This window comes from Colletotrichum acutatum, assembly GCF_030867785.1.
Source record: "Colletotrichum acutatum strain CBS 112980 chromosome Unknown BDZ83scaffold_106, whole genome shotgun sequence".
Classification (NCBI taxonomy): Eukaryota; Fungi; Ascomycota; class Sordariomycetes; order Glomerellales; family Glomerellaceae; genus Colletotrichum; species Colletotrichum acutatum.
Genome location: NW_026849100.1, coordinates 99,868 through 125,657, shown reverse-complemented (window position 1 = coordinate 125,657; position 25,790 = coordinate 99,868). Strand labels below are relative to the sequence as shown.

Sequence of the window (25,790 nt, the reverse complement as noted above, 5' to 3'; positions counted from 1 at the left end):
GTGTTGACGAGGGTCGATGTGGCCAAAAGCTGAACTTTGAAAATGTGCAGCTGGATCAAGTGGGTGTGCTTCAAGTCACCCTGAGCAAGCAGAAGCTTGGGACTCCCAACCAGTTCTGGGTGATGCCAAAGACAGCCCAACAAACGACTTGCCCCTGAGTTAACCAACACTCCATCTGCTGCTGAACCATCTGCTGGATCGTCTTCGACATGTCGCTATTCGACCATTATCAGCAGATCGTAACAACGAGGCTGTCTTGCTGCTCGCAGGCCCTTTCCCACACCAGAGTCGTCTGCAAAGAGCTTGTGGAGAGTTGAGTTGACTCTCTTTGACCATGGAGAACTTCAACCAAGACGAGCAGCACAACGCCACACCGAGCTCTTTGAAGCTCCAAAGGCCCAGCTGGAAGACAGCCTACTCAAAAGGACTCTGGGGGTCGGCTGGTTTGTACCCCCTGGCAGTCAACGCTGCTGCCAGCCGCCATTCAAGTCTCGAGAGCTATCACAAGTTAGAATCCATTACCTGACTATAGGGGATGAATACCAACAATGCTCTTCTTCTCGGGAGCAACAACACCCTCTCTGATCCAGAACCCCCAGCCGCCCATCATGTTGGCCAGCATCATGTCGGTGGTCAAGCGATCACCGACGACGGCGACCTGAGAGGGATGGGAGACGCCCGTTTCGGGGTGCTTGCGAAAGTACTCCATGATCTCGGAACCACAGCCGGGCTTCTTCGTCTTGTGAGGCAGGACGGTGATGCCGGTGGCTTCCTCCAACTCCTTGGCCAGCTTGAGCGAGCTGTCGTAGGACGTGGCTCCAGCCGTGTTGGAGACGATGACCAGCCTCCGGCCGGGATACGCGGCCTTGAGCTGCTCGAAGCGCTCCTTGATGATTGTTCAGCGGCCTGGAAAGCTTTGGGGGAAGCATAGCAGTGACATACCTTGTAAGGCTTGTGGACCTCATTCGTGTGGGGAACCGCGAAGCAGTCGTCCTTGTCGAGCACCACAGCCCTGATGTCGCATTTCCGATTCTGGCCCTCAAAGGCTTTTTCAAACGGGATGGGTAGGTCGTTGAACGTCGCGACCGTGTGCTGCGGCAGACACAGCGTGGGCTTGAACAACAGCTTGAACACGTTCACCGTGCCGGAGAGGTTGAGATTCATCTTGGTGATGGGCCCTTGGGGTGAGGATGGGATTTGGGGGGGAAGGAGATGAAGTTCTTGGTTAGACGGAGGCAGGGCCGGAGAGATTTGGACCATGCGGGGAGCTTGGGCCACCTGCAGAATGCGCAACAGCTACCCCTGTTCGTCTGATAAGATAAGCACCCGGGCGCTGCGCCTGTGACATCGGGGCGGACAACTCAATTAGACACGGGGGACCCACTCGGCCGCCTCCCTGTCCGACTGCACATTTTCGCGTCTCCCAGCGCGTCGTCTCCGGTTGCCGTGCCGTCGAAAGCCGCAAAATATTGACCACCACCCACGCCATTGAACCAGGACGTCAGGAAAGTCAACGACAACGACAACAGACCGCCATCGCAACGCAAAATGTCCAGGAAGAGACCACAAGAGTCGGATGTGGGCGACTCCCCAAGCAGCAGACTGAGCCAGAAGCGCTCCCGCCAGCAGCTGCACGACGGAGCCGGCGACGAGCCCATCAACGGGACCCCCTCGAAGCGGAGGCGCCAGGCAGAGGACCCTTACGAAGTGCCCTCTGACAGCGATGCCGCCGATGGCGATGATGGAGAGGCAGCAGCAGTAGCAGCAGCAGCAGACCCCAAATCCGAACCCGAAGAACACACCCCGAGAAAGAAACGAGGCCGCCCGCCAAAATCAGCAACGCCCCAAGCCAGCGGCGCCGTCACGCCCTCGAAGCTGCGCCAGGTGAATATGCTGGTGACGCCGGTAAAGGCCGCCATCACACCGCGGAGGCGCCAGGCCGCGGACCGTTCCGCGCGGAGGAAGAGCGCCAGGGCTCTGATTCAGAGCATCGTCGCCGACGGGGACAGCGACGAGGACGAGGGTCTCGCGCGGGAGATTTACGAGTCGAGCGAGGAGGAAGAGGATGAGGAAGAGGCCGAAGAACAGAGGACACCGCGGGCAAAGACGACAACATCGGCGACGAAACCATTCACAGCATCAGCATCAGCATCAGCATCACAACCCCCCGACCCAGAAACACCATCAGCAACGACCCCCCGCCGCCGCGGCCGCCCACGCAAGATCCCTCCGCCCAAATCACCAACCCCGCCCCGCGACCTGCCCCCCCACGAAATCTACTTTGAGCAGAACAAACCCGGCCGCGCAAAGACGTCCCACAACACCCTCGCCTCCCTGGACCTCCTCACGCACGAAGAGTACTTTGACCTCCGCCGCGAGGACGCCTCCCAAAATAAAGACCCCCACGAAGACGACCTCGCCTACCTCGAGTCTCTCCACGAATCCTCCTTTCCGCAGTGGCGCTTCGAGCTCGCCCAGGGCTTCAGCCTCTGCCTCTACGGCCAGGGCTCCAAACGCAACCTCGTCGCCAAACTTGCGGCGCACCTCTACGCCGCGGACCCGGAGGCGCCCATCGTTGTGGTCAACGGCCACGTGCGCTCGTTAACAGCCCGGGAGGTGTTTTCTACCGTCGCCGCAGCGCTCGATCCGGCGCTGAAATTGCCTGCTCAGACGACGGCCATGGTCCAGGCCCTCTCCTCGGCCCTCACATCTCGGTCTACATCATCACACAGTCGACCGATAACAATCCTCCTCCACTCCATAGACGCTCACCCCCTCCGCAAACAAACAACCCAACAACTCCTCTCCCAACTCGCCTCCCTGCCCCTAATCCGCCTCGTCGCAACAGCAGACACGCCCTCCTTCCCCCTCCTCTGGGACGCCGCCCAGCGCACATCCTTCAATTTTTTGTTTCATGACGCCACCACCCTCCAACCGCTACAGGACGTAGAACTCGACCCCGTAGACGAGGTCCACGAGCTCCTCGGCCGCAAAGCCCGCCGCGTCAACGGCAAAGAGGGCGTCGTCTTCGTGCTGCGCTCGTTGCCCGAGAACGCAAAGAAGCTGTTCGAGTTGCTCGTCATCGAGGTCCTGTCCGCCATGGACGACGACGCCGGACAACAGTATGGGGCGGAGAATCCGGGTGTCGAGTACCGGATGGTGTATAACAAGGCTGTGGAGGATTTCATCTGCAGTTCCGAGATGGCGTTCCGGACGCTGCTGAAGGAGTAGGTTCCCTCATCCCACACACCTTGCTGACTGGACCCCCTGTGCGAAGAGAAGCTGACGAGAACAGGTTCCACGACCATCAAATCATCGAGAGCAGGAAAGACGCCCTCGGCACGGAGCTCTTGAGTATCCCCTTTAGGCGGGAGGAGCTCGAGGCCATTCTCGAAGACTTGATGTCATGAGTCGGCCGCTACATACCCATGAATCATTGCACATTCAAAACATTCAGGAGGCAAAAGCATATTGGCGTTACCTAGCATCTGTAGCTTTACCAAACAGATTCTCGCAAACCACATGGCACATAGACTCAAGGCATTGCATTCATAATCATGATCCCCCATGTTCTAGGAGTATTTTGTAAAAGAAAACCATCTCGTGAAACCCTGACACCCCCTAAAAACGCCAGTCCCATGTCGCGCACACCCCTACACCCCGATACTTTTGACACACGTCCAGAGGACCACCGGCACAATAACGTTATCGTTTCCGCCGGTCAAGACCGCCTCCGTCAAGCTCGCCATGCTGGCGCAGAAGCCGGCGTTCCGCGCCGACGTGGGCCACGCCACATGCTGCTCCGCCGCAACGGGCCACCCACCAACCCGAAGCCAGGTCGTTGCCGCCATCAGCCCAAGGAACACGGCCCCCGCGAACGCGACGCTGCCCTCGAGACTCTTGCCGCCGCCCCAGACCCATTTCCTGTGCCCGTACCGCCGGCCAATAAGCGATGCCGCCGCGTCGCCGAGGCCGACGCAAATGACGCCCGCTACCATGCTGACTTCGCGCGTCGGCACCTCCCACCCGGTCAAGTAGCCGCTGCCGGAGCGCGGAAGGGTGGCGAGGGACAGCCAGAGAGGGATGGCGCAGCCGATGAGCAGGAACAGGTGCGAAATAACGACGGGCCCCTTGTGGTCTCTGCCATCCACGTACGGCGTGAGGAACGAGGCGATAGGCCGGGACAGCGGCGGGAGTTGACTCGCCCGCAGGAGATCGAGAATGAGGAAGATGGCGAGGACGAGCGACAGTGCCAAAGCCGCAAAGACGGGGTCGACAAAGGTCGCAGGGAGGAACATGCCGACCATCATAAAGTGGAACACCTTTCGCCTCGTGTCCACCTCGTACTTGGGGTCCAGGCGGATGACCACGGTCAAGCCGACAATGACAATGGCAAGCCAGTATGCTGCCATGAGGAGCCGCGCGTTGGCTTCGCCAAAGTCGGAGAGCCGAATGTGCTGCACCCAGCCCTGGTGACAGGACGCCTTTGCAGCATCGTCGCTCAGGCGTGTAGGTAAGCAGATCCATCTCTCGAGGTTCGCTTCGACAACTTTGAACCTAAACCACGGCAGCTCGCCAAAGAGATACCCCAGGGCCCAGCCGACGGGCTCGTTACCCAGCAGAGCATGGCGACCAATGTACTCTCGTACAGGCACCAAGATAATGAGCACAATGCAAGTGTAGACGTACGTCGCGTACGACCACTTCCTCATGGTGGCTTGCGCCTCTGTCAGCTTGAAGAATGAGCGGACGGTAGTCGAGGCGGTGCGTTTCCTCCGGCCCGCTGATGTGTGTGTCAAGGACCGCCTCGGCCGCTGCAGAGCATACGGAAACGTGTTGCGTCGCCCAGCGGCGAACCCGTCTGGTGATGCTGGGGCTTTGCCATCTGGAGAGGCGCTCATCTTGCGCTCTCCCCTAGAGGGCATATCAGCCATGCCAAACGTCCGGACTCTCATCGGCTTCGCAAACGGTCCATTGATAATCTCCTCTTCAGAATCGCCCAGTTCAGATGCCGACTCCTCCAGTGATGAGCCCAACAGCTCGTGCTTGAATCGCCGCATAGAGAGCCCCTCGGAGAGAAACCCAAAGACGGATGACTTCTTTGACGGGGTCACGACGCGCCTGAAACGCAGCCTTGGAACCCTAGCCAAGGCGATCCCCCATCGAATCACCGGTCCGCAGACGACGAGCACGCCCACGCCGCCTCCCCAGAGCAGCGCCTGGAGAATGGTGGCCTGTGGCGAGTGGGCGAGGAGGAGCACATTGATCAAGGCGATGGAGAGCAGCTGCAGCTCAGCCGTGAGCAGGCTCGTCGTAGTAAGATAGTGCAGCACCTCGAGCAGTGTCTGATGCAGCGGATACAGGAGAACAGCCGTCTCTGGGCTGATGCTCGGTCTGGATAGTGTCGCTTCCGGGTGTTGCTGCGAAAGCCACATGGGAACGCAAGATAGAACCCATTGCAGGGGGTTGATGGCTTCGTGAGCGCGAGCCGTCGGGATTAAGTATTTGGGTATCGAAGAAATGCTCAGAATAATGTTGGTAAGAATGACCGCCTGGTTGTCGGGGGATATTAATAACGACACGAGGAGCGTCACTGACGGCGGATACAGAATGGGCGCAGGGTCAAAGACGGTGGGCACGGCAATGGCTGGCTTTTTGGAGGAGGCCCTATGGCGGGTTGACCATGCGAAGAGTCGGATCGGATAGAGTATCATGAGAGAGGTGATGAGCGTGGCTGGGAAGCGTAGTTCTGTACAGGTGAGCTTGCATTCCGAGACCTGGGATCTGATAGCATACCTCTGCTCCACGCGGTGAACAGTGGCTTCACCAACGGATTCGAGCGAACCACTGCGAAGAGCGAACCGACAATGATGAACTCTGACACCCGCCGGATGAGCTCCTTTGTGCGGCGGTAATTGCGCTCGTTGAGGAACCTGCGGGCCTCTTTCCGATCCTCCTTTTCCTTTTGCTTCCGCAGAGCATCTTCTTCCTGGTCTGGAGAGAAGAGGGGCGTCGACGAGCCCGAGAGTACCTCGTTCCGTCCCCTTAGTCCCTTGTGCAGGCGGACCTTGGGCGCCGGCAACCCCTTGAGAAAGTGCTCATCGTCGGCTTCGGTACCGCTGTCGCTACCCTGGGAAGAGTCCTTGGCGAACGATGGGAAGGGAGACGGGGTCCGGCTTGAGTCTGTTGACGATGTTCTCGGCGGTGTCGGTGCGGAATTGGGCGGCTTATAGACTAGACGGTGGGCGGGATGAGGGAGCTCGGTATTGAGGTGGTGATAGGGATGCGGGGAGCGGCTGAGAGATCGGATTTCATCGTTTGCTTCTGTATCGTGGCCGAAGAGAGCGTTCGGTTCGAGATGCGCGGGCATGGCGGAGCTATCGCATTGGAGACTGCTGCCGCGCCAGCATTCGTTGACTATCGGGAATCACTTTGTTGGCGATGCTGGGTAACATGGAATTGGGTGAGACGGGTGCCGTGGGCTGTCGCAGGGTGATTGGGGCGTCGCTACGATGATGGTGTTTCTTTCACGTCAGGCCACGGGTGTCAGAGGCTGGGGAACAAGTTGACGGCGAGGCGGCGGTTGTGGGGAGCTCCATCACATGAAAGATGCGAATTGGCAGCTGTGTTGTCATCTGGGAGACCGGGCTAGCTGGGTTAGTGGGCTGTCTGCCAGCGTCAGTCTCTGTTGGGAAAGCGGTTCATCAGCCGCGCGGCGCCAGGGAGGAATGCGCCAACGCGAGTGGACAGCGGGTGACAGCAGCGACAGTCAGCACTCAGTGGGTGGCAGTGACAGATCCCACCGGATTTCATGAGGCGCACGAGCCACAGGGCCAAACAACACAGCCTGTCACCTCCTGTGGCTGAGCCTGATGCCGCAGAGGTTCTCTTGCGATGCTTCTCTTGGCGGGGCACTCGGGCGTGTCTTCCGGGTACCGAACACCAGCTTACCTAAGGTACTTGCGACCATGTACTCAGCCTCTCAGGCGAGGAGGTACCTGAGGATTCTCCCGCCCCGGGACCGAAGACGAGAATCAGAAGCCGTCAACCGTCTTTCTTCTACAAGTCTGGAGAGGCTGACGAGAGACACCGCGATCAAGCTCAGCATCATCAAACGCGCCCACCTCAGGGACGTTCCAGACGTGATCCCAGACGCCGGTGACCTCATTTCCCGACACTCAACCATGGTAGCCTCCATTCGGAAGCCTCTATGTGGCGGACATTGCCAGATTCCTGCAGGCATGGCCTGGCCTGACGCCTCGAGAAAAGAGCAATGTTGACGTCGCAGTGTCATTCTTAAGTAATCTCAACCACAAACAAGACACACGCGCGAAACGGCACAGGCCAAGCCAGAGCGGAATCAGCCTTCAGCCCTTCAAGAGATGAAAAAAAAGTCAATTGAACCCGTCAGGCCAGCCGTGCCAGCCTGGTGCCCGTCGCCCCTTGGCGGCATCTGTCACTTGTTGTTGCGGTGACGCCAGCCTCTATCAATCTGCTGCGCGCGACCTCACGATGATGCACATGCAGTCCACCTGCGGAGAGAAGGCAGGTTGCGACGTTGCGATATGGTGGACTTCTGACATAATCGATGTCTCCAGTCTCCAGGCCAAAATTGGAGCATCCCAAGTGGGTGCTGTTCGCAGCTCAACGTCGGTCTGCAGCATCGCCAGATCGTTGACACCCATCTGATGCTGGATGCTCCTCACACTTGTTGGGCGTCGCAAGCCTACTGCTGCTAAAAACTGCCAAAAATAACAATCAATCGGAGAATCAACAGGCAAGCCACAAACCACCAGATCGTGGGGCATCGCTGACCGTTTCCCAATCCGGACGCCACCATCTTTATTTTGTCCCGTCAGTGCCCGTCAAACGTACGAATAGCGAGTTGGCACATCTGCCTCAGCCTCCTCGCCTCCCGCTAGCATCCGGATGCTCTAGCGGGCCACGAAGCCTGCATCGGCATCGACGAGTGCGAAAAAAGGGTCGAGGCCCCGGCACTCGGCTGCCCGACCGCCCCAGCACCCGTCATTCGAGAGTCTCGAGGATGAGGGCCGCATCTCGTATTACCTGGTCACTGCAGCGGGTCGAGGATTGGCTGGCAGGGACTGGGGACATGCCAGAGAGACAGCTGCACTGGGCCGCTCCCCCAAACCGGACGCTGGGCAGAAAAAAAAGTCAAAATACGAGTCGCAGGTGTTTTGTCCACTCACTCGATTGTGGACACTGGACAGTGACTATTCACCGCGAGCAGGGACGAGAGGTCTGATAGGTGACGGCTCGTTTCAAACGCACGCAAACAGAACGTCAAACGGGTCAGACGGGCTAAGAAACCATACGGGCGGCTTCAGGTGCGCAACGCTCCAAACGGCGACCATCACAGCCACCTCCCGTACCAGATAGGACAAAAGACCACCAGCTCAGACGGATGCGTGAGCCCACACGTTGTACAGTTGCACCTCGCCGTTTGACGTGTTCCACACCAGATTCAGGTGCGACGAAGCTCAGGGGAGATGGCTCTCTTATGCAAAGAGTTTCTAGCGACAGATGGACGGCGAACACAAACACAGAGGGAGTGATATTGAGGCTCTATCGACGGGAGAGGCAGGCCAAAAGCAAAAATGGTCTTATCAGCTCCCTTGGGATACCATGCTTGCAAAGCTGACCGGACCGGCAGTGGGTTCGTAATCGACCTGCATGCAGTGCCAGCGCGGTGGATGTCGCAAAGATGCTGCAGCACACCGCACCGAGACTCCAAGACCCCCCGGGCACTCGCTGGGGCGGCTGGGTGCAGGCCCCGACAGTCAGCTCCCCCCTCCCCTCCCAGGAGCCAACGATGCGAGGATGGAAGCAATTGGACGAGAAACCCCCATGGTCTGACTGATCACCAAGAGTCTTGCATATGTGGATGGCGCGAAAGTCACCGAGTGCGGCACCATCGCGGGGCATCTGAAGTTGGCAAACACCAGACGGCTCGTATCGCGGCGTAGCGTAGCCCACGTACGTCTGTCTGCACTTCTGTATACAGCATGTGCAAAGTGTGGGACAATGAATCAGACTGACGATGGGCTCGGAGACGATACGAGACGCCGCTGGTCTCCTGCTATTGGTGATGTCACAATCCACTCGACGGCAGCACCGGGCTGACTCCTGAGGAAAAAAAAACATGAGCCAAGTGGCTTTTGGGCCAGTGGGTATCAGGGAACGGAAAGACATTGCCTAGCGCAGAGGCCACGCCCGGAGGAATTAATGGGCTTTTGACATTCCCGGCCAAAATTGGGACAAAATCAGCAAAATATTATTCAATATCGACTGGAGCCGAGGATGGACGCTGCGCCTGACGATCCCTGTGCGAGCTGCTGCAGACTCCAGTCTCCAGAGGCTGTCCCGGCACGCCGCAGACGCGATGGACACCAGTGACGAGCGATAGCGATGCACGATGGGGATGGACTGATGAAATGGGAAGCTCGGTTTTGGTTCACGGCGGAGAGGGTTACACTGGGCCTGTCGACCGGGGCTCAGTTCGTCACTCTATCCATACTGACAGAGCTACGCAGCTAGAACGGACCCATGGAAGCAATGGGACGGATAGCTCGAGTTGGGCCGACAGGACAGGGGTACGTCGTCGGGGCGGCGAAACAGGGAATCTTTATATGCACAAAGATGTGTTGCCCCCAGCCGACTGGGCGACGCCAATGTGCATTCTGCCTGGGACGATCTTCAACAGGTTTAAACGCCAATCCCCTTTGCTCGCTCGCTCTGCCACTTCTCATCTGATCATCCTTCGGTCGCTGTTCTGCTACGACGCTCGCTCGCCTTTGCTGTTTGTCCATCGCCACCTACAACACGGTAGATTCTCTCGTCACCCCGACTGTTCAGAGTTGTTCACATTCCAAGCCAAGTCTCAGGCCCGTGAAATTGGCGGGACTGCGCAACAATCTACACACATACCTACCGCCCAGTGTCAGCTTCCACCCATTGGACGGGTACGCAGTAGTTTCCCGCTTCCGTCCATTCTCAAACGATAAACATTCAGCAGCAAGGTTTTTTTTTTGCTTTTGATACCGAACCCCGGGGACCGCAAAAGAAGCGCGCGGCGTGCCTCAAGCCGACCCTCACATCCCAAAAGCTGTTAGCTCGACGGGTCTCACTACGCTGAAAACTCCATCCTTGGCCTCACCCCCAACCACCCACCAGACAAAAGGGTTTCGGCCGGCCAGGTACCACCGATCAACCAACCTTTTAGATCGCCTCTCGCCCCTCTTCCTCACATCAGAAACGGAGGCCGCTTGCGACATATACAATACCTGCAAGCCTTCTCTTTGAACCTGTCGGGTCATTGGATCTTTTCCCCCCTCTCTTACATCTTTCGCCGCCTTTTGCTGCAGCCGGGACGCTAGACAGACCCTCACTCGCTGTGTGTAACTTCACACTTGGTCCACTGCACACCTACTTCCGCGTCCATCCATTGGACATTCACAGCTGTCGTTTCCGTCCTGCCGTCTTGGGTGTTTGTAACCTTCCTGACCTCTTGGTCCTGTCTATAAACAACCCCGGAGCACCTCACACATCTCGCCACCATGACTTTCGACACAAAGTACGACCATCACCTAGAAGAGGGATTGCTGCCTGTTGTCAACGAGAAGGGGACCACGACGACATCACCATCATCCAGGACGCCAAACAAAATGACTGCTGCACGCCGTCTTCTGCTCACCGTCTTGGTGTGCGGCTTGATGACCCTCAGTCTCGCCTCAGCTATTGGTCACCAGGCAAGGCCTTGCACGAGAGATCATCAGGAACAGGTCCTGGTGGCAGAGGGCGAGGTCAAGGACGCTGCCAAAGTGGATCTCATTCACAGGCTCCTCCACGCCTACTTCCCCGACCGCTACCAGGATGGCGTCTATGCCTCGGACAAGGAAGCCATTGCTGCTTTCCAGGCGGACGACGCCGAGCTGGCTTCTGCTCTCGGTCAGCTAGAGAAGCGTCAGGACAATGGCACCTCGAGCGCTGCTCCGGCTGCCACTCCTACGCCGTCCGCCTCCGAAGCTTCCACGCCGTCTGCCTCATCCGCGCCGCCGGCCAGTGACACCCCGACCCCGACTCCGACCCCGACGCCGTCTACTCCGGCCACCACCTCGGCTGCTCCCCCGGCGTCCTCCTCCGCAGAGGTCCAGCAGTCCTCCAGCACGCCGCAACAGACTTCGGCGGCGCAGACCACGCCCCAACAGTCATCGCAGCAACCCGCCGCCTCGAGCACCCCCACGACGCAACAGACCTCAGCAGCAGCCCCTACTTCTGGTACGTCTCAATCGGAGTCGCAGCAAGCATCTCCCTCTTCTACTCCTGTTGGGCCGTCCACCGTCTCTACTGAGTCTCCTCCGACGACCAGTGGGTCTCCTTCCTCTTCTTCTCCCCCTCCCCCTTCTTCTGCCCCCTCGTCCGCTCCCACCACGGCCTCCCCGGGGTCTTCGAGTGCGTCCGCGCCGGGTACGTCTGCTTCCCCTTCTTCTGAGACTACTACGGTCGTGACCTCGTCCCCCACGGTGTCCTCCGAGCCCGCTTCGTCGACTGTGTCTGTATCTGGTATGTTGGTTTTGTAGCGCTCGATTCATGTTAGCCTGGGGTTGGCATTTTGGTTGATGATCTTTTTGGCCTCGTGACTCGTCATTTCCTTAATCTCCATCCTTTCGTACTCTTATACTAACAAAACATCAGGCACCACCCGCCAAGGCACCACCACCACGCGCAGCACGCCCCGGACCACCTCGTTCAGCGAGGTCAAGTCTACCTTTACGTCGACCGCCTCCAACGGCGACGTTGTCCTTGTGACCGCCACGTCCTTTGTCGCCGTCGATCCCGAACCCGCCGCCACCTCGGCCGGTTCCAGCGGCAGCGGCGGCAGCGGCGGTCTGCAAAACGTCGCCGTTCCCATCGGCAGCGTCTCCGTCCTGCCCATTGGCCTCGCTGCGTTTGTAGCCGGCGCCATGCTGTTGCTGTAGACATTCAGCACTAGGACAGCATTCAGCACCACTCGAACCTCTACAGCGTTCAGCATCGTCCACGTTGACGACTTTCTGTTTAAATATTTAATCCATTCCTTTATTTTGGGCAGCGGGTTTGGTTGGTTGGGCGGCACACACACATACACATCAGCATCACAACTTACTTACGACATTTTAACGGTCTATTCACTCCTTGCATACAAAACTGGTGGGCACAGCACAACAATCGACTCAACGACACATAGACTACGCGCAGCCAATGGCGCCGAACTTTGATTTTGGAGGGGATAATAGAATGGGAGGCACACTGAGAAACATCGTGGCCTCGGGGTAGTATTAGCGGAGGACGTAAAGGAGGAGGAGAAGGCGTAAGCGTAAGCGGAAGAAAACAGGCCACCATCACGATGGGGTAAACCTGAAATGTTAGTACAGTTCCTTGGCAGCTCCAAAGGGACTCGAGAAACAAACAACACTGAAGAATTTCGTGCCAAAAAGAATGAAAACAAATCATTTGACACACATTTGTTTTGAGACATGGTCCCCGCATTCCTTGACACGTTCGAGAGTTGTTTTCGCCTGCAGTGTTTGATTGCGGGACAGCCCGCATTCCAATGTAGTCTTGGGACTCTTGGCTAGGTAGGTGTTTGGCGTCAGGTGTCCAGATGGATCATCTGTTTTGCTGGTGTCTTGCTCGTTTTCGCGGTGTCATCTCTCTGCATCAAGGGAGGGGGAGCTCCGTGGCAGCATGGCAGCTTGGTAGTATGGAAAGTACCAGCAGCACCAGCGACAGCAACGCGAAGTGATGAATCTGTCTCTATCTTGCAGAGTTTGGAAAGGGTATACAATTACGCCAAAATCAGAGTTCCATTTTCCCAATCTCCCGAATCCATCCAACAAACAAAAGATCCCAATTGATAACCAACCCCCTCCCCTCCCCCCCGCCTTGCTCCAGAGCGTCCTCGACGGGACCTCTCGACGGGACCTCCCCATGCAAAGTCCTCAACCGGGTCCAATCTTGGGCATATCGTGATGCTCGCTCAGCTTCGACAAGTAGGTATTCAGCTCCTCGACGCGTTCCTTGTGCGTCTTGAGGAGCTCGGGGCGGGAGCTTGATGATTCTGCGAGTTCGAGGAGCTGTGTTTGGGCACGAAATGTCAGCATAGTGATCGAATGATGGCAACGAGGCAATCCTGCCCTGGAAGAAACGGGGAGGGGAAAAGAACATACCCTCTTGCGCTTCCTCTCCTCGTACCGCCTCTCCGCGTCCGTCTTTTGCACGACCCGACCGCCGGTCTCTTCCTCGTCGTCATCGTCATCTCGGTTCTCCTCGGGATCTTCGCTCCCTCTCCCGCTCTTCTTCTTCGATTTTGATTTCGAGTCGCCGGCTGATTCTTCGCGATGCTTCACCAGCGCAGTACTGCCGCCATCGTCGCGGCCCGTCTCGAGGTTCTTTTCGAGATCGGTCTTGTCGCGTCTCTTCTTCTTTTTCGGTTTGATCACTTTGGCGCCCTTGAGCTTGAGGCCGCCGCCGACGGCGGAGGCGTAGTCGTCGAGCGGCATCGTGGGGTTGTTGCCGTCGGATGTGATTGTGGTGATGGACTCCCGCGTATTGCAGGTGGGACGGCGACGCGGATCCGAGCTTCCCTTTTCCTTGTGCCCCGTCTGTCGGAGGCTTTCAGCTCTTCAAGGCCTATTTGCCCCACTAAGGTACCTTAGGTGCTTACACGGTAAGTATACCTTCGGCTTCTTCCCCCTGGCACTGCAGTCAGTGGCTTCGGTGGCTTTTTGTTCGTCATGGAGCGGCTCAGAGAATTTCGGCTGCTTGCTAAGGGGGCCCCCTGTCGCAAAGTCTCTGCGCCCCACACTCTTAAACCGGTGGCAGGCGCCAAGATGTGATTCGCTCTGCCCGTGCCGCGGATCTCGATGGGGGGCCAATCAAGGGTTGATCCGCGTACTTTTTGCTCGTGGGCCCGTGCGGGTGCGAAACAGCTGCTGCTGTGGTGCTGTGGTGCTGTGGTGCTGCTCTGCTGGCGGTGGAAGTCAACAATCTGGAAGCCCAGCCAAATTGCAGCAAAACTGCCCCCTTTGAATCAAAAGATACTTCCCAGGCTGTAAGGTAGAGCAGAGTGGGAAAGTGACTTGGCTGATGCTTGACTTGACTCGATGGTTCGTCACTGGAACCCTTGATTCTGCCGTCCACAACCCAGACTCCCAGGGGCTATTGTTGCATCTGGATGCCACCTTGTTCTCGACGCAACTCAATCTTTCTTTCTTCCCTCCTTTGTTCATCCGCCTCAACCTTAATCCGCACAACTCCCGTCGCCAGTGACCACACCTACCGATACCTGACGTCCACACGACCCCGGGCACCACATCTACTCACCCAGCCCCCATTTGTTCCGTTGGCCAATCTTATTCGGACATCAACAACAGTCAAGCATACGGATACCAGCTGCATGTTTACTTTCCTCTCCGCTTCTTTCCCCCTGGATCATTAGTCTGTTTCGGTTTCCGCGCGTAGGGAAGTGGGTATAGAGAGCCCTGGAGAGAGAGCGCAGAGACGGGCCCGGCGCAACTTTGTCACGACTCCTTTAAACGAAACGTATATGCCAACGACGTCACGAAGTTCGAAAAAGACACCGCTACTCTAATACCCACAATCGAGGGCACTCGACCGCCTACACTCCATTGGACTTCCACCTTGGCCGCTGCAACATGCGATAGCCCCAGGGCCAAACCTCCCGAACGCTCGAACAAAACCCAGGTCGAGAGTGCTCCCTCGCCTTCTCGATACCCCGTCCCCCGAATCAAACACCACCATGCCGCCCTACGCTAATGTCCAATCCCACCGCGACTCCCTCGAGCTCGCCTCCCTCGCCTCCTCCTCCCGCGCCGACTCTGTCGTCTCAGACCTCCCCTCCTCACGGCCCTCCATCTCCTCCTCCCGCAAGCTCTCCTTTGACGCCGAAGACCCCCTAGACGCCGCGAACCCGGCCGCCGCCGCCTCCTCAGGGAGACCGAACCGCCATGACCGCTCCTACTCCGTCTCCTCGGGCTTCGACTTCGCCGCGAACCTCTTCCCCCTGAGCTCCACAGCCGGCGCCGGCGGCGCCGGCGGCTACGCACCCATCGGCGCGCCCACCTCGACTGCGATACAAAACGGCGGCCTCGGCGGCGGCAGCTTGGAGAAGCACAAGACGCTCACGTACCTCAACGGCCTGAGTCTGATTGTGGGCCTCATCATAGGGAGTGGTATCTTTTCGAGCCCGAGCCAGGTGAGCTCAAAAGTCGGTTCGCCCGGCGCCGCGCTCGTCGTCTGGGTCATTGCCGGCGTGCTGGCCTGGACGGGCGCGGCGAGCTACGCGGAGCTCGGCGGTGCGATACCTCTGAATGGCGGCGCGCAGGTCTATCTCGCCAAGATCATGGGCGAGATGGCCGGCTTCCTCTTCACCTGGGTGGCCGTGCTGGTGCTGAAGCCGGGCAGCGCCGCCATCATCGCCATCATCATGGGCGAGTACCTCGTGCGCGCGGCCATTGGTGCCGAGGCTGAGAGCCTCAGCCCCTGGGTCAACAAGGCCGTCGCCATGGTCGCCCTCGTCTCCGTCACCCTGCTCAACTGCGTCTCGACAAAGCTCGGCACAAAAGTCAACGACTGGCTCATGTTTCTCAAGTTCATTGCGTTACTGGGCGTCACCGTTACTGGCATCGTCGTCGCCATCACGGGCAAGACCGTCACGGGCAAGGCCAACATGGAGTGGAAGTCGCACGAGTGGTTCGAGGGCACCTCCACCGACCTCTCCGCCTGGGCTGTCGCCCTGTACGCGGGACTCTGGGCCTACGACGGCTGGGACAATGTAAGTTTTTTCGTCTCGAGATTCTGAGCGCCGCTGACCATCCAGACAAACTACGTCGTCGGCGAGTTCCGCAACCCGAGCCGCGACCTCCCCCGCGTCATCCACACCGCCATGCCCCTCGTCATCCTCTCCTACGTCCTCGCCAACATTGCCTACTTTCTCGTCCTCCCCCTCGCGGCCGTAAACGCCTCCAACACGATCGCCGTCCAGTTCGGCGCAAAAGTCTTTGGCCCCGTCGGCTCCCTCGTCCTCGCTCTCGTCGTCTCGGCTTCCTGCTTCGGCGCCCTCAACTCGTCGACCTTTACCTCGTCGCGGCTGGTCTATGTTGCCGGCAAAGAGGGCTACATCCCGTCTGTCTTTGGCAGCATCGGCTTGTCGCGCAGCGGCAACAGCAGCGGCGGCCACTCCGTCACCACATCCCGCACCTCCCGCGGCCGTCTCGCAAACCTCCTAATCCGCGCCCTCGGCGACGACGACATGGGCCTCTTCTACACCCCCGTCTGGGCCCTCGTGCTCAACGGCCTGCTGACGGCGGCCTACATCATTGTCGGCGAATTCGGCACCCTGCTGACGTTTTACGGCGTCGCGGGGTACACCTTCTACTTTATCACGGTGCTGGGCCTCATTATTCTGCGCGTGCGCGAGCCGCAGCTCGACAGGCCGTACCGGACGTGGATCACGACACCCATTATTTTCTGCTGCGTTTCGCTGTTTCTGTTGAGCCGCGCCGTGTTTGCGCAGCCGCTGCAGACGGTGACGGTGGTGCTGTTCGTGGTGGCGGGCGTGCCGGTGTACTTTTGGCGGATCCGCGGGCGGGATCAGCAGGTTGTCAAGAGGGAGGTGAGGCATCGTAGTTATGAAGAGGGGGAGGAGAGGGCGTGGTGGCAGTTTTGGAAGAGGTCATGATGCGCCCGAACATGGAGGGTGAGGGTTTGCGAGGTTGAGAAAGAGAGAGAGAGGAGTCGTGGCTTGGGAGATTCGCGCCCCTGCTGCTTCTGGATACCTGTCTGAGAGGTCATTTTTATCAATTTTGCATATCGCCGCCGTACGGTGAATGGCGGCGCGCTGGGGATTGGTCAGGATTCCCGACCCGAGGAGTTTTTGGATTCTGAAAAAGAAAGAGACGTTTTGGCGTCGGATTGCGCTGCTAGAGTCACGGCGGCCAAGGCTTCTGGCATCAAAAAAAGAGTATTTCTAGAGCGTGGAGGATTGGTAGCGTTCAATCGAGCAGACAAGCAGCGTAATGGAGCAAATCATGCTCGCGCCTTATGAATAGAAACAAATGTACAAGCAACCCTGACGAGAATCAAGTTTGCGTGTGACTTAACGACAGCTTACGAATGTGCCAAAGTGTCAAAGTGGTCTTGGGCACCTCTTCGCCCTCTCCCGAGTCGCCGCGAGAAGAAGACGTGCTGCCCAGCTGATGGATTAGGTGAAGAGTGATTGGTACCGAACAAGCATGGCACTAGGAAACAAAGGGCAGAGTTGAGCTACGAACTTTGGCAGAGTTAGCATGCTGAGGGCTGTAGGGAAACACACCGCGAACCACCCTCTCTCCTCTCTTCGCCTGACGACCACTCCGAACGGGTCTTGGATTGCAACCCAGGGCATGGCCAGACTCTGCTACAGACAGTCCCCGAGCGCCTGAAGCCTTCCAGGCAAATCACTCAACTCAATCAATGCCATTGGAGACAATGTATGCATCGCATCAGGTTATATTCCTATGTACGGCTAACCTAGACTTCAAAAAAAAACTACATGAAGCCCAAAATGTAAATGCTGATGCCAAAAAACTACTAAAAACAAACGCTAAATTTCCTCACACACAACCGTTTCATTGGGGTATGATTTCCACTCCAATCGACATCCGAGAACTCGCTCACTTCTTCTCGCGCTGGCCGTACGCCTTGGTAGCGTAGTCGCCCTTGTGCACAATAAGATCCTCGGGCTTGTAGTCCTCGCGACCGCTCAGGTAGCTGTCGATGATGGCCTTTGTGCCGTCGGCGTAGCGCTTCTGAGCATCGAGCGAGGTGCCGGACATGTGGGGCACCATGGCGTTGCCGCCGCCGAAGGGGTTCTTGGCCGTGCGGAGGGGGTGGTCGCCGGGGGCGGGCTGGGGGAACCAGACGTCGCCGCCGTAGCCGGCGAGGTGACCGGACTTGAGGGCGTCGGCGACGTCCTCCTTGACGACGATGGCGCCGCGGGCGGTGTTGATGAGGTAGGAGCCCTTCTTCATCTTGGAGATGAGGTCCTTGTTGAAGAGGCCGCGGGTCTTCTCGTGCAGGGGCGCGTTGATGGTGACGACGTCGCACTGGGCGAGCATCTCCTCGAGGTTCTCGACGCGGCGGCAGCCGATCTCGGCCTCCTTCTCGGCGGACAGGGGCTGGTAGTCGTAGTAGAGGAGCTCCTTGCAGTCAAAGGCCTTGAGGCGGCGGAGGACGCGCTCGCCGATGCGGCCGATGGCGACGGTGCCGACGGTCTTGCCCTCGAGGTCGTACTCCTGCTTGGCGACGGCGGCGACGTCCCAGTCGCCGCGCTCGATCTGCTCGTGGGCGGGGACGAAGTTGCGGATGAGGACGAGGATGGTCATGACGACGTGCTCGGCGACGGAGACGACGTTGGAGCCGGTGACCTCGGCGACGGTGACGCCGCCGTTGGTCTTGTTGGCGGCGTTGAGGTCGACGTGGTCGGAGCCGATGCCGGCGGTGACGGCGAGCTTGAGGTTCTTTGCCTTTGCGAGGCGCTCGGCGGTGAGGTAGCCGGGGTGGAAGCTGCCGTTGTTAGTTTGGGACCCGGGGTGCGTGACTCGATGCACTTACGGAGTGGTGATGATGATCTCGGCGTCGACGAGCTCCTGGTCAAACTTTGAGTTCTCGCCCTCCTTGTCCGAGGTGGTGACCAGAGTGTGGCCCTGATCCTCGAGCCATTTGCGGATGCCGAGCTCGTTCTCGGTGGTTCCCAAGAGGCCGGGGACCTGTGAAGGTTCGTCAAGTCAGCGATCGTTGTCTTGCAGGGACGGATGCCATGTCTTCAGGGATTGATGCCATGCACCCCGCATTGGGAGTTTCGGAGCTGCACATCGCCAAGAAGTTGGGGGAGGGGGTGAGGATGGAGGGTGGATGACGGGAGGGGTCGAGAGGATGCCGATGTATCTGCGATCGACCTCCGAGCCCCGCACCTTCCCGTCATCCCCGCACTAAGCTCAGCCAAACGGCGGGGCAAAGCTCCGCCGGGAAGCTATCATGGTGACGTTCCTGGCGGGTGGGTGCCCGGAGGAGGCGGCAATAACACAGGCAGTGGGGAGTAGACAGTAGACAGAAAGAACTCACGTCTTTGGCGTGCTGACCGCCGTCGTAGAGAACTGCAAGGACCTTGACCTGGTTTTGGCGAGTAGTTGTTAGTGTGCGGATCGAATTGAGTTGGCCAGGCAATTTGCGAGGGATAGTCGAGGAGGCTGGGGAGGCCCGGCTGAATGCGGGTCGAGCAGCGAGGAAAGATGCCTTTGAGGACGTGGAAAGTCCCCGAGAGGCCAGAGGGGCAGCGGAGCGGATGTGACGAGAGAGCAATACCATTGTGACTGATTTAAGGGTTTGATTTGGAGGTGTTGTTATTTGAGAGACCGAAGCTCGGAGGGAGGGAGGTCGTTATATAGAAGTGAATCTAGATGGGAAATCCGGAAGTTCGGAGATCTGTAGAAGAGGTAGATGAAGATGTTTGTTGTGTGTGATGGAGTGGAAAGGCAGGTCGACGGAAAACCGGCCAGGGGAGGTTGTATTTATGTCTTGTAAGAGCGTCGATGCATCGATACAATACATTGATACATGGCCGGCTGACCGGGACTTCAGACTCGCAGCTAGGGTCAGGGCGGGGAAACAAAACCACAGCGAATGGAGTACATGGACGTCAGAAAGAGGCAAGAGAATCCGGCTCCCGCGAGTCTGCCGTTGTCTGGCTGTGCTGGGTCCTGGGTCTGGGCTGGTTCGATTGAATCGATACATCGAATGTGATGGCTGCCTCCATCTCCTCTTTTCGTGCCTCTTTCCCGCGGCCATTTGCCTCACATCTCCCACTTCCTCCACCTTCCCGAGATACCATGCCCCTCCTTTCCAGAGTATCTCCTTGGAGCCAGTCAGATATCGGACAGGTATCGGCAAGGTTCGAGACGGCAGCGAGGCTGGGCGACAAAGGTGCGCAGAAGGTAGACTCGGGGAGCTCTGAAAGCTACCTCTGGCTCGGCATCTCCAAATTAGTCTCAATGTCAATGTCAGGAAATGTATCCGTAGCACCTGCTCTATAGCGGATGGGGAAAGCTCCAGACGTCCCATCATTGGCCGCGTGGTTCGTCTGCCCTCCACCCGAACGAGAGCTTCCCTCGCCCGCTTCAGTTGGCAGCACCGCCCATGGCACGATGAAACGCCGCGTCCAACCCGACCCCGGCAAATCTTCAACCCCAAGGCCGCAGACAGCACTCTTACTGTGCAGCTAGACCAGGAGCTACCATCCATCTCGTCTTTGGCGGCCAGCCAATTCCCGTTGATCAAGAACCCCATGCAATGCGGAGCGTGCAGTCGCGACAATCAGCAACAGCGCGCATCCTATCAAGCATCACGGTCCTGAATGAGGGGTAACAAACCACCTTCCAAGACCGCCATCATACGTGCGCCGTTCCATCATCCAAAGCGAATGCGGCTTGGGTTGTGTGTACTATGTGTTCTCATCACCTAATCATTTCTACGACGCTCTCCAATCGTCATCCGCGCTGGACAGTCGATCATCTGTTTCGGTTACACACGACCGGGCCTGGTATCAGACGGACCGCAGCAGATTCGTGGACGTAGACAGTAGACGCTGCGGAGAAACAATGGCATGGGCGCTTCTGGGCTGGCGGGCACAAACTGGCTAGCCATCTACAGCATGCACGAACCAATCCCTTATGCGCCGCTGGGTTGGAACGGAGATTTGTCGTCAAGCTTTCGAGAGACCCCTCCGGAGGTGGTTCGGCGTTCTGTCGGGGTTCCTTGCGTGCGCACTGCGTGAGGGGTGGTTGAACTTCGGCGTCAAAACCATCGCACGACATTCCCGCCTGCTTGCTTTGCTTGGTTCCGCAACCTTGAGGGGCCTAGCTGACCCAGCAACGTAAGCAGTGCAAGGCATGGAAGGCAAAGCAAGCGCATCGGCATCCGTCCCGGCGCCCAGCTGATTGTCGCCCATTGATGAGTGCACCTCTCGGTATCGATTGCGGCATTGGGAGGCGGATACGGTACACTACGGCGAGCCGCTCGTCTTTGAGCTTACCTCCGAGCTGGCCTTGCCCAGCCTGGCGACCATTTCTCGGCGTTTCGCTGTGCACACGAAACAAACATCGTGAGCCCCATCGTGGAGTCTTCTATCGTCAGCTGTGGGAATCCGAGAATCGTCCACAGAGACGACGGCACACGTCGACAAGTTGGACACAATCGTGACGGAATACCGGATCGCAGCGTGCCGCGGTTTCCGGCCAGGGATTCCGTCATCGATGCCGCATCGTGGCCCCGCGCGACCCTCTTCTTCCCTTGCCTTGTTGTCCGGCCCCGTCAGGGAGCTCACTCCGGTCCACTATCGGGAAGCGGCTGGTTGACGCAGTCGGCGGGGCACTGAGTTAGCCTTGATAAGTCCAATTCTGATACAAAGATTTCATCAACGGGCGCTTGGTCTAGGGGTATGATTTTCGCTTCGCACATCCGTCAGGAACGCGCCTTTGTGAAAGGTCGTGGGTTCAATTCCCACAGTGTCCATTTTTGCACTGTGAGGGCTTCCACGCATTGCCTTTTACTGTTTTGCATCATCAGTCGCCGTTTCGTTGGAAAACAAGACCAGAAGAAGAGTTTTGTGTTGAAGATGCCAGCCAGGGCGCAGGAAAGTCAACCCCAAACCTGGGCCATCTGAAGTTCGGCACGACTAACTTTATGCCAAAAGCTCTGCCTCCTCTCCCATCAGCACTTAAAGCCAAACTCAATTGAATCAGACTTGGAAACCGCCTTGAACATCCCCCATTATGATCGAGTCCAAGGCCGATCCTTGCCTGTCGCCGCTCGTGCACAGCCAAGTCTAACTCTATTGACATTGACTGACCGACTAGCCTCTTTGTTGACGCTGCGTGCCGCCGTCTCTGCACGCTGAGGGTTTGCGCTTCTGATGTTAAAACTGGCGTAGTCGGGATAGTCATTTTCTGCGAGTCATCCCCATCCAAGGTTTATGGGGTTGTCTGGTCATATTGTATTTCTCGTTTGGACTGGTCCCAGCAGGTGTTGCAAGATTCAAGGATGGCCGACTAAACCAGCGAAGATGCTTGGCGTCTTTGGACAGGAGATGGAAGTTCGAGGTCCACCTACTTCTTTTTCGCTCTAGAGTTCCAGTTCTGAAAGGAGATCTCGCCGGTCTCTGTCTTGCAGCTCGGGCTATGTGTGGACGCGCCAGTCAAGGGTGACTTATTCTTTCTGGGCCAGTCTTTGTGGATAGATCGTGGTCAAGCGGCCATTGAGCCCTTTGCGCAAACGATAGGCAGCCGAACAGTTGACTGGCAAAGTGGTGGGCGTATTTACGGGACCAACGCCGGCTTGAGACGCTTTATTCTCGGACCGATTCTGGGCGATGGACGGGGCATGGGTCGGCACCTATCCAGCTGAACTGGGAGACTTGACGGAGAGCAATCGTGAATCAGCACTTAATCCTTCGGCACTGAGTTTAGGTATCGGTTTCAACTCGACGAGGCGCTTGATCTGGGCAGATTATCCTCCAGGGCGAGCCGCGAGGACTTCTGACTTAGTATCTCGGTCGATTTGGTAGGTGGTGATGCCCTAGAGTTCTCTCTCGTCTGACACGTTGAACGTCCTTGCCGTACCCATAACAAGCCTTAGCGCGTCCGTTTCCTCTGTCTGCTTCGGTGGATGTTGTTTCCCATCTGGGGCTTCTTAGTGGCGTAGATCTTGCGTGAAAGTAATAGGGGACGTGATTCTGTAGCGTGAAACCACGTCGTCTTCCTGTATCAGTGTTTCAATTCCGCCGTGCTGTTAGAATCGATGGTCTCGTGGGGCTGACTCCGAGTGTGCTCCTAGAGAGGAGAGGGTGCACGGCTGTGATCGCTTCGGAAACTGTTCAGATGTAAAGCAATGTTTGCGAAAGAATGTCAGTATCTAGACGTCTGAAAGTTACCGTAGTTCCTGTGGATGCTTGTCTCCCTCGGAGGGAACAAGGGGCCTGCTGTGCTCTTGAACGTCGTGCAAGAATGAGGAGGAGCCCACGCTATTTCGATGTTGCGATGATCCAGGGGACGGTCTTTTGTTTCTGTTAGCTACCCATCTTATTGGGATGCTTCGATCTGTCTCGAATGCGTCTCGTTTGGCTTTCCAGAAGTCATTCTCTGCTTGGCAATTGTGGTAAATAGGGGTAGCTAGTCTACAGCCATTTTGGGGGACGAAATGATGTACAGGCCGCAAAGTTCTCCTGGGTCGACAGATCCACTGAAGAGGAGAAACCTCGTGAGCGCCAGACGTATACAGGGGGCTACTATCATCGTCTCTGCCACAATGACAAGACGACCTCGGCAGATGGTCCCAAGATGCGGCCGATAACCAGAAGGACTTCAGAATCCCATAGTTGTACGGCTACCAGCAGAAAAGACGCCAGTTCAGCTTTAGGGATTCCTCATTCATCACACGTGACCAAAAACAAAAGAGTTCGCCCCCCCGGTAGCGAATGGGGGCTACATCTCTGGTGCTCAAGCTGGGATTCGAACCTGTGACCCTAGTGTAGGCTAAGCCAGTTGAACAAGCTCGCCCGTAACCATCCCGCCAAACGGCAGTTTGACCTGACCTCACAAGCCTGTGAGGCGCCTGCTGCCGTTGGTGACGGAATTGGGTTTGAGGGGGGTTATATAGGCTTCTGTCGTGTGTACCGGGTGAATATGCACACGGTGATTCACTAACACCGGGAGCTGAGGTGGGCCCTCTTCCTGGTTCGGATGAACTGATGTCGCCATTGCCTGGAGCAGCTTAAGACGTGATGCTCAAGTTCATCGCGATCATCTCCGGTCCTTATGTGCCGTGCCTGTCAACCGTAGGGAGGTCTACCTCCGACTTCCAGACCCAGCTCCCTTGCCTGATTTCAGGATGCGGCGCCAGCTGAGCCAGAGATAAGTGATCTGCTCGATGACGTCCATGATGCTTTGCAGAGCCATATGCCGTCACCTTCTGCTCGAAGCCGCATCTGAAAGCAGAGTCATAGCTTCCATCAGGGTCCTGTCTCGAGGTGCCGCAACTCAGTCTGCGCCACCCGAGACGCCCACGCGTGCATCCGGCAGCCCTCGTGAACTCTGAAAGCCTGGCATGATGACCGATGCCTTGCATTCTGCGACTTCTGCACCAAGAGCCAGATGACGGAGGCACGATCGATGTGCCCGATGAGCTGCAGACGGCTTCTTCAGCCAGTCGTGGCGTCTTGATGCTGTCATGCACTTTGAGGGCGGCATCAAGGTACTCTAGTCAGGACCCGCTCAGTCAACTACATCTATAAGTGCATCATTCTCGCAAGATGACAAGACGAAGAAGCAAACAACATCCATCACCCGCTCGCTCCATCAACACTCACACTTACACTAATCCCACCATGGTGTCCAGCAAGGCTCCCATCGCCGCAGCCGTAGCTCTGCTGGCACAGCTCTGCCGAGCCAGAGACCACCTGGTCTTCCGCAACGTCTCGGACAGCCCGCCTCGGACGGTCACCGGCGAGCATGGGTGCTACACGGACTTTGACCGGGACTACCGGGGCAGCGTCCCGACTTTCTCCCGGCTGTACTCGTACACGTTCCCCGTCACCGCGTACAGCTACTTTATCCCTTCCACCAGCACCATCACCGTGACGCCAACCGTCTCCGGAGGCGGCGGCGGTGGCGGTGGCGGAGGGTCAGTGACGGGTCCCATCACTTCAACATCGACCGTCACCACGACCACGCACGTCACCTCCTTCGGCACCGCGACAACCATCACAGCCGGGCCTCGCTTCACGCCCCTCGCTTCCGCCCTGAACCACAGGCGACCAGCGAGCGGCAGACCCCAAGTCCAAGACTCGGGCTACAGAGCCAACGACGACAGCCTCGTCCTGGGCGTCGACAAGGCCGGCCTCGCCAAAGCCGACCCGCCCCTCTTCCCACAAGCCGTCGTCTGCGAGATGGTCATCCGCGTCTTCACGACCAGCACGTCAACCATCACGGCATCCTACGCAGCAACCACAACAATCACCCTCCCGGCGCCCAACGCCACCACCACCACAATAGCACCAGTACAAAACGCAACGACGGCAACGACAACGACGACGGTCACGTCCACCATCACCGACGAGATGGCAAACCCCACGCAGACCGTCTACCAGGCCTGCCAGGCGAACAATCTGGTCTCGGGCCACGGCGCGCCGCAGACGTACTTTGTCGAGGCGATCCACAGCTGGCACGTCGTGCGGGAGCAGCGCATCGCCGAGACGGCGGAGAACTGCTGTATTGCGTGCCAGGGGGAGGCGGATTGCGGCGGGAGCCTGTATCACATGTTTTCGGGCATCTGCTACACGTTCAGGACCGGGGGCGAAGGTCACGGGCACGGAGGTAACCCCGGGGGCCATGGGGGACAGTGTAGAGCGCCGGGCGAGCTGCGGTCTACCGCCAATGTTGCTGATGGGGCGGTTTTCGTCGCGAGTAATGGGCAGTGTGGTGGGTGGTGGGTTTCGGACGAGGCGCCGATCTAAGCTGTTGCAGATGTATTCGTATGAAGTAATCAATCCAAAGAACGTTGTGCTCTGCATCTGTTGATCCATAGCAGCTGGAAGGTGGAAATGTTGAATGACCCCACTGTCGCCGGATCCATCCGAACAATGTCTCTCGGAGGAAGTTGAATTGTCCCGGGCCGGG

General features: G+C 57.9%; 9 protein-coding genes and 1 non-coding gene across 10 annotated transcripts; 5 read left to right on the top strand and 5 right to left on the bottom strand.

The window, feature by feature from the left end:
* Positions 1 to 414: 414 nt before the first annotated feature.
* Positions 415 to 1,164, bottom strand: BDZ83DRAFT_722526 (HAD superfamily phosphatase; the record flags this gene model as incomplete). The annotated part of the gene is made up of 3 exons (XM_060512476.1): positions 415 to 498; positions 548 to 886; positions 943 to 1,164. The coding sequence occupies 3 exons, from the start codon at positions 1,162 to 1,164 to the stop codon at positions 415 to 417; spliced, it is 645 nt and encodes a 214-aa protein (XP_060360995.1).
* A 384-nt stretch (positions 1,165 to 1,548) lies between these two features.
* BDZ83DRAFT_586440 (origin recognition complex subunit 2-domain-containing protein) lies at positions 1,549 to 3,410 on the top strand (the record flags this gene model as incomplete). Its single annotated transcript, XM_060505950.1, has 2 exons — positions 1,549 to 3,227; positions 3,296 to 3,410. The coding sequence occupies 2 exons, from the start codon at positions 1,549 to 1,551 to the stop codon at positions 3,408 to 3,410; spliced, it is 1,794 nt and encodes a 597-aa protein (XP_060360994.1).
* Positions 3,411 to 3,653: 243 nt separating this feature from the next.
* BDZ83DRAFT_586454 (cytidylyltransferase) lies at positions 3,654 to 6,370 on the bottom strand (the record flags this gene model as incomplete). Its single annotated transcript, XM_060505952.1, has 2 exons — positions 3,654 to 5,749; positions 5,797 to 6,370. The coding sequence occupies 2 exons, from the start codon at positions 6,368 to 6,370 to the stop codon at positions 3,654 to 3,656; spliced, it is 2,670 nt and encodes an 889-aa protein (XP_060360993.1).
* Positions 6,371 to 8,524: 2,154 nt separating this feature from the next.
* Positions 8,525 to 9,390, bottom strand: BDZ83DRAFT_24758 (uncharacterized protein). The gene has a single exon (XM_060501913.1). The coding sequence runs from the start codon at positions 9,211 to 9,213 to the stop codon at positions 8,587 to 8,589; it is 627 nt and encodes a 208-aa protein (XP_060360992.1). The 5' UTR covers positions 9,214 to 9,390; the 3' UTR covers positions 8,525 to 8,586.
* A 911-nt stretch (positions 9,391 to 10,301) lies between these two features.
* BDZ83DRAFT_25400 (uncharacterized protein) lies at positions 10,302 to 12,624 on the top strand. The gene is made up of 3 exons (XM_060501953.1): positions 10,302 to 11,298; positions 11,716 to 11,939; positions 12,113 to 12,624. The coding sequence occupies exons 1-3, from the start codon at positions 10,578 to 10,580 to the stop codon at positions 12,245 to 12,247; spliced, it is 1,080 nt and encodes a 359-aa protein (XP_060360991.1). The 5' UTR covers positions 10,302 to 10,577; the 3' UTR covers positions 12,248 to 12,624.
* A 377-nt stretch (positions 12,625 to 13,001) lies between these two features.
* BDZ83DRAFT_755689 (uncharacterized protein) lies at positions 13,002 to 13,562 on the bottom strand (the record flags this gene model as incomplete). Its single annotated transcript, XM_060514648.1, has 2 exons — positions 13,002 to 13,136; positions 13,230 to 13,562. The coding sequence occupies 2 exons, from the start codon at positions 13,560 to 13,562 to the stop codon at positions 13,002 to 13,004; spliced, it is 468 nt and encodes a 155-aa protein (XP_060360990.1).
* Positions 13,563 to 14,821: 1,259 nt separating this feature from the next.
* Positions 14,822 to 16,762, top strand: BDZ83DRAFT_755688 (amino acid permease; the record flags this gene model as incomplete). The annotated part of the gene is made up of 2 exons (XM_060514647.1): positions 14,822 to 15,856; positions 15,902 to 16,762. The coding sequence occupies 2 exons, from the start codon at positions 14,822 to 14,824 to the stop codon at positions 16,760 to 16,762; spliced, it is 1,896 nt and encodes a 631-aa protein (XP_060360989.1).
* Positions 16,763 to 17,501: 739 nt separating this feature from the next.
* BDZ83DRAFT_23876 (D-isomer specific 2-hydroxyacid dehydrogenase) lies at positions 17,502 to 19,645 on the bottom strand. The gene is made up of 4 exons (XM_060501860.1): positions 19,426 to 19,645; positions 19,186 to 19,233; positions 18,676 to 18,830; positions 17,502 to 18,627 (listed from the first exon to the last, which is right to left on the bottom strand). The coding sequence occupies exons 1-4, from the start codon at positions 19,426 to 19,428 to the stop codon at positions 17,736 to 17,738; spliced, it is 1,098 nt and encodes a 365-aa protein (XP_060360988.1). The 5' UTR covers positions 19,429 to 19,645; the 3' UTR covers positions 17,502 to 17,735.
* A 1,892-nt stretch (positions 19,646 to 21,537) lies between these two features.
* BDZ83DRAFT_t240 lies at positions 21,538 to 21,630 on the top strand. The gene has a single exon. It is a non-coding gene; the product is annotated as a tRNA-Ala (tRNA).
* A 2,890-nt stretch (positions 21,631 to 24,520) lies between these two features.
* BDZ83DRAFT_534864 (uncharacterized protein) lies at positions 24,521 to 25,621 on the top strand (the record flags this gene model as incomplete). The annotated part of the gene is made up of 1 exon (XM_060503343.1): positions 24,521 to 25,621. A coding segment is annotated over one exon (1,101 nt), but the record flags the coding sequence as incomplete, so codon positions are not given.
* Positions 25,622 to 25,790: the final 169 nt, after the last annotated feature.